Here is a 6,453-nt window from a genome sequence, read left to right on the forward strand (position 1 = left end):
GCGCCCCCGGCCTCGCCCGCGGAGCCCCCCGCCGCGCCCCGCGCCCGCCCGCGCCTCGTCTTCCGCACGCAGCTGGCGCACGGCAGCCCCACGGGCAAGATCGAGGGCTTCACCAACGTCCGCGAGCTCTACGCCAAGATCGCCGAGGCCTTCGGGATCGCGCCCACTGAGGTGAGGACCCCGGAGCCCCAGCGCCAGGGCCCACCCGTCAGTCCAACCCGGGGATGGGGGAGGGCGGGAGGGAGCGGGGGTGGAGCCTGGACCCCCGGACTGGGGGCCGCGGCCCCCCTCCCCTGATGGAGGGATCCCATCACCAGGCCTCAAAGACGCCTCTCTCAGATCCTGGGGTGCCCACTCTCCAGAGACCCTCTTAGCCCGCCCTGCGCCAAGGGCGGATATGTCTTAGGGTTAGTGGCTGCTTAGATTGCCCAGGAGCCGCTGGGCCAGCCAGGAGGGACCCCAGCCCTCGGGAAGGGCCTGCGTGGTCCCGGGGCGCGGCTGGGGCGGGGGGGGGGGCGGTCTCCGGGCGGCCCCTTTCCAAGTGAGCAGTCGGAGGCCGCGGGTGCAGGGCTGGGCTGCAGGGCGGTGCGGCCCGGAGCCCCCAGGGGGCGCCAGCAGATTCAGAATCGCCTGGAAAAGTTGTCTGGGCACCAACGGGGTAAAACTGAAAGTTGAAGGGTGAAGGAGGGGTCTCTTCCTGCCCCCAGGCTCCTTGTCACCCATTCTGAGGGCCCCACGCCCTGCCCTCTCCCATGGCGGCTGGGCGATCAAACCAGTGGCGGGCCTCTTTGTGCCTCGGTTTCCCTCTCAGGCTCCTGAGCGCTCCCCGAAAGGCTGCACAGAGGGCGGGGAGCAGTCATTGATTCTGGGCTTCCCCTCCCCTCGGGACAGATCCTGTTCTGCACCCTAAACAGCCACAAAGTGGACATGCAGAGGCTCCTGGGCGGCCAGATAGGGCTGGAGGATTTCATCTTCGCCCACGTGCGCGGCGAGACCAAGGAGGTGGAGGTCACCAAGACGGAAGACGCGCTGGGGCTTACCATCACGGACAACGGCGCAGGCTACGCCTTCATTAAGGTGCCCACGCAGGGCGGGCGCCGCCCGGCTGCCGGGGGTGCCTGGGAGGAGCCGCCGCTGCTCTCTGGTCTATCTGGGCCCTGCCGGTGGGGGGCGGGGAGCCGTGGGGGCAGACAGCGGGGGAGGGGGGGCCGAGGGTGACTCTGGGTCCCTGCAGAGGATCAAGGAAGGCAGCATCATCAACCGGGTCCAGACCGTGTGCGTAGGGGACAGCATCGAGGCCATCAACGACCACTCCATCGTGGGCTGCCGGCACTACGAGGTGGCCAGGATGCTCCGGGAGCTGCCCAAGGCACAGCCCTTCACTCTGCGCCTGGTGCAGCCCAAGAGGGCCTTCGGTGAGGGCCCCCTGGGGCGGGGGGGGGCGGTGATGGCGCTGAGCCCTCGGGGAGGACCCCCTGGGGTGGGGGCGCTGAGCCCTCTGGGAGGCCCCCTGGGGCTGAGGAGCCCGTCCAGAATCCGACTGTCTGGATGCCCAGTACAGTGGAGGATGGGGGCAGGACAGGATGGAAGGTTCCAGATGCCCCTGGTGATGTGATGGGGAGCTTCCGGCAGTGTGTCAGGCGTAGGGGGGCGGTTTCTAGATGGCTACAGCCAGCCCAGGGATGGGGGGGGGAAGGTCGGGATTGGGCGAGGAGGTGTCTGGACCTATTTTGCAGCCTGGCTGGGAGCTTCCAACCCGACTGCCTTTGGGCTCTGGCTCCGGAGAATGTGCTTCCGAGCGGACTCCGGAGAGGCGCAAAGAGCAGTCTGTGACCAGCCACGCACGAGTGTCGGGGCCTCAGCGCCGTGACATTCGGGCCAGACCCTTCTCTGCGGGGGCCGTCTTGGGCACTGACCGATGTCGAGCAGCGCCCCGGTTCCACCCAGCAGACGCCATGGCAAAGTCAAAGTCACAGGGCGGGGGCGGGGGGGGCCGCAGGCTGAGACCCTCTGCTCTGGATGTCGACCACTGTGTTTAGGACGGTCTGCTTAGGATTTTCAAGGAAGGAACCGGCAGGTCAAGTTCCATCCTGACACCATCTTATTTCACCGTGGACTGGGCCCCCTCTTTTTTTAATGTTTATTTTATTTTTGAGAGAAAGAGCACAAGCAGGGGAGGGGCAGAGAGAGTGGGAGACAAGACCCCACGCAGAGGCTCCTCTGATGGGGGCTCGATCCCACGAACTGCAAGATCATGACCTGAGCCAAGATCAAGAGTTGGACGCCAGGGGCCCCGGGGGGGCTCAGTCGGTTAAGCTTCCAACCCTGGGTTTCGCATCCGGGTCATAATCTCTGGTTTCATGAGTTCGGGCCCTGGGTCGGGCTCCGCACTGGGATTCAGTGTCTCCCCTCTCTCTGCCCATCCCCCACTTGCTCGTAGGCACTCTCTCTCTCTCTCTCTCTCTCTCTCTCTCTCTCTCTCTCTCTCAAAATAAACAAATTTAAAAAAGAAAAAAAAGTCAGATGCTTAGCTGACTGAGTCACCCAGGCGTCCCTAGAGAGACTCTTTTTAAAAAGAGCAATGAGGCGTCTGGCCGGCTCCGCCGGTGGAGCGCACAACTGGGTCTTGGGGACATGGGTCTAAGGTCTAAGCCCCATGCTGGCCAGAGAGATTTCTTTTTAAAAAAATAAAAATATATAAGAATAAAAAGAGAAGGAAGGTTTGGGGGAACAAAGGATTCTCAGGCAGGGTCTCTGAAGATTCCCCCGTGGACATAAAGGAGGTCTTTGAAGGACAGAAGGTTCTAGAAAGGCTGGTAGCTTCGGAGGGACCCGCAGAACAAATGCCCCTCCCCCACCGCGTCCCCGCAGATATGATTGGCCAGCGGAGCAGGAGCAGCAAATGCCCCGTGGATGCGAAAGTGACCAGCGGGAGAGAGACCCTGCGACTTCGGTCCGGGGGGGCCGCCACCCTGGAGGAGGCGGTGAGTGACCGGGACCGGAGTCCCCAGGGCGCCTGCGCCAAGCACTCCGCTGACTCCGTGCGGCCTCGGGGAGACCCGCTCCTTCGCCCGCCTGGTCCGCCGCCCGCAGGATGGCTCCTGGTCGTGAGGCAGGGCGACCGCGGTGGCATTGAGCCCCACTCCGCTCTCACCCGTGGGCTGGGCAGGAGGGACCCCAGGCTTCTGACTCTCCGCTCCCCACCCCTGCAGCCCACTGAATTTGAGGAGGAGGCGTCGCGGAGGGTTGACGATTTGCTGGAGAGCTACATGGGCATCCGGGACCCTGAGCTGGGTAAGGGGCCAGGGTAAGCCGGGCGGACCCCGGGGGGGGGGGGACAGCCGCAGGGAGGGGGTAGGGCCCCAGGGAGCACCCTCACCCACCTCCCCTCCTCTTTGGCCCCCAGCGTCCACCATGGTGGACACAGCCAAGAAGACGCTGAGCGTCCAGGAGTTTGCGCACCGTTTAGACTCCGTCTTGGGCGAGTTCGCCTTCCCGGACGAGTTTGTGGTGGAGGTGTGGGCGGCCATCGGCGAGGCCCGGGAGGCCTGCGGCTAGTCTGCAGCCCCAGCCCGGAGCCCAGCCCCCCGCCCCAGCCCTCCCGGCCGGTCCCCGAAGCCCAGCCCTGCTCCAGCGCCCCGGCCGGCTCCGAGTCCCAGTTCACCTCTGGAACCCACGCCAACCTCAAGGTCAATCCCAGCTGTGAGGCCAAGTCCCACTCTAGACTCCAGGCCGGCTCTGAGACCAAGTTCACCTCTGGAACCCCTACGAGTTCTGAGACCCAGCCCGGCTCTGAGGTCAAGCCTGGTGCTAGAACCAGGCTCAGATCTGAGACCCAGCCCGGCTCTGAGGTCAAGCCTGGTGCTAGAACCAGGCTCAGATCTGAGACCCAGCCCGGCTCTGAGGTCAAGCCTGGTGCTAGAACCCAGGACGGCTCTGAAGCGAAGCCAAGCTCTGAAAGCAAGTCAGGGTCTGGAGGCCAGATACGTTTCGAAACGCAGCCGAGCCCTGAGGTCAGTCCCAGGTCTGGAAGCGGCCGTAAAACTCCACTGGACTCTGGAGCTCAAGACGAGCCCACGACTCAGCCGGACCGAGAGGCGCGGTCTAGTTCAGGGACCTCCGTTAGTTCTGGAGCCCAGGTCAGACTCAAGAAACGGCCCAGCCACAGGAGCCGCCCCGGCCCAGGATTGGACGATGGTCCCCAAACCCAACTCTGCTCAGGAACCCAGACCCCGGCGGAGCCTCAGTCCAGACCCAGGGCCCAGCCCTGCTCCAAAACCCAGCTGCTCTCGAGTCCCCACCCCCATCCTGGGGCCCAGTCTAGTTCCAGTGATGAGTCCAACTCCGAGACTGAGCCCAGCTCTAGACTCTGGCCTCGGGCTACAACCAGGCCCATCTCCAGAACTCACAGAAGCTCTGGCACCCCATCCACCTCTGAGGCCAGGCCTGTGTCCAGAGCTCCGCCCGATGCCCAGCCCCGCCCCCATGGCCAAACGCAGACCAGCTCTAGAATACCATCGAACTCTGGGACCCAGACCAACATCAAGGCCTGGGCAATTTCCGGAGCTCAGTCCAGCTCAGGCACGCCACCCGGCCCTAGAACTCAGCTCGGTTCTGGAGCGCAGAGCAGGTCTGAGACCCCATCCGGCACCCAAATACAGTGTGTTGGTGAGGCCTCACTGAGTCCCAGCATCCAGCTGACCCCTGGAGTCCCATCTCGTCCTGGGACCCAGACCAATGCAGCAACAGACTCACTAAACCCCCCACATCTGTCGGGCGCCAAGAGCAGAGCCAGCCCCTGGACCCAGACCTGCCCGGGAGCTCAGTCATCCTCCGGGACTCAGCTCATCTCCAGAGCCCAGACCTGCTCTGGGGCCCAGAGAAGTTCGAGAATTCAGCCCAGCTCTGGAACCCAGCCCAGTTCCAGGATTCAGTTCAGCCCTGAGACACAGCCCAACTCTGAAGCCCAGAGCAGCTCAAGAACCCAGCCTATTTCTGGGACCCAACCAAGCTCTAGTATCCTGATCAGTTCTGGAACCCAGTTCATCTCTGAGGCCCAGCTCCCTTCAAAGGCCCAGCCCAGTGCAAGAATTCAGCCCTGCTCCAGAGCCCAGTCTGGCTCCAGGATGCAGTTCAGCCCTGAGACCCAGGCCAACCCTGAAACCCAGAGCAGTTCAAGAATTCAGCCCAGCTCTGGAGATTACCGTAGCTCCAGAACCCAGACCAGTTCTGGAACCCAGCTCAGCTCTGGGCTCTCTGGGGCCCAGAGAAGTTCGAGAATTCAGCCCAACTCTGGAATCCAGCCCAGTTCCAGGATTCAGTTCAGCCCTGAGATGCAACCCAACTCTGAAGCCCAGAGCAGCTCAAGAACCCAGCCTATTTCTGGGACCCAACCAAGCTCTAGAAGGCTGATCAGTTCTGGAACCCAGTTCATCTCTGAGACCCAGCTCCCTGCAGAGACCCAGCCCAGTGCAGGAATTCAGCCCGGCTCTGGAGACTACCTTAGTTCCAAAACCTGCCCTGTTTCTGGAACCCAACCTAGCTCTAGAACCCAGACCAGTTCTGGAACCCAGCTCAGCTCCAAGACCAAGCCCAGCTCTGGTACCCTGAGCAGTACAAGAGTTCATCTCAGCTCTCCAACTCAGCTCAGCCCTGAAACCCAGCTCAGCTCTAGAACCAAGCTCAGTCCCAGGATTCAGTTCAACTCTGAGACCCAGCCCAATTCTGGAAGTCAGACCAGTTCAAGCAAACAGCACAGCTCTAGAACTCACTTCAGTTCTAGAGCCCAGCCTGTTTCTGGAACCCAACCCAACTCCAGAGCCTTGATCAGTTCTGGAACCCAGCTCAGCTCTGAGAGCCAGCCCAGTGCAAGAATTCAGTCTGGCCCTGGAGCCCCGCTCAGCTCCAGACCCCAGTCCAGACCCAGGATTCGGTTTAGTCTGGAGACCCAGCCCAGCTCTGAAACCCAGAGCAGCTCAAGAACTCGGCCCAGCTCTGGAACTTGCCTTAGCTCTGGAACCCAGCCTGTTTCTGGAACCCCATCCAGCTCCAGAACCCAGACCAGCTCAAAGATCCAGCTCAGCTCTGAAAGTGGGCTCAACTCACAGACTCCTGGCCTTGACCTTAGAACCCAGGCTGATCTCACTCCCCCAGCCCAACATCAACCCCTACACCTGCCTCCCAGAGCCCCGACTCTGGCCCTGAGCGCAGTCTCTGGGCCTCAGACCCAGCCCCGTGACCCGGTGCCTGGAGCCCAGGACGACACTGGCCTGAGCCAAAGCCCACCAACTTCCCACCTGGCCCCTCAGCCACAGAGCCCCTCCGCCCCCCGGAAACCAGCCCTCTTCCCCAAGCCTCGGCTGGAACCCCAGAAGTCGGCCCCACCCACCATGTCTGTCAGCCCTATGTCTGCCCCCAGGGGGCCCTCCTGCGTGCCCAGCCCCCTGAGCCCCT

At 63.0% G+C, this 6,453-nt stretch overlaps 1 protein-coding gene across 1 annotated transcript in view; it reads left to right on the forward strand.

Annotated features, from left to right (window-relative positions):
• The window catches only part of GIPC3 (GIPC PDZ domain containing family member 3), a 4,703-nt gene extending 1,065 nt beyond the window's left edge, over nucleotides 1-3,638 (forward strand). Inside the window, exons 3-8 of the mRNA XM_029916419.1 lie at nucleotides 25-171; nucleotides 892-1,077; nucleotides 1,235-1,415; nucleotides 2,872-2,984; nucleotides 3,213-3,294; nucleotides 3,407-3,638. Of these exons, the coding sequence (XP_029772279.1) occupies nucleotides 25-171; nucleotides 892-1,077; nucleotides 1,235-1,415; nucleotides 2,872-2,984; nucleotides 3,213-3,294; nucleotides 3,407-3,558 (861 nt within the window). The 3' untranslated portion in view covers nucleotides 3,559-3,638. The remainder of the gene's footprint in view (nucleotides 1-24; nucleotides 172-891; nucleotides 1,078-1,234; nucleotides 1,416-2,871; nucleotides 2,985-3,212; nucleotides 3,295-3,406) is intronic.
• The last annotated feature ends 2,815 nt before the right edge of the window (nucleotides 3,639-6,453 follow it).

Source organism: Suricata suricatta, chromosome 12, assembly GCF_006229205.1.
Source record: "Suricata suricatta isolate VVHF042 chromosome 12, meerkat_22Aug2017_6uvM2_HiC, whole genome shotgun sequence".
NCBI lineage: Eukaryota > Metazoa > Chordata > Mammalia > Carnivora > Herpestidae > Suricata > Suricata suricatta.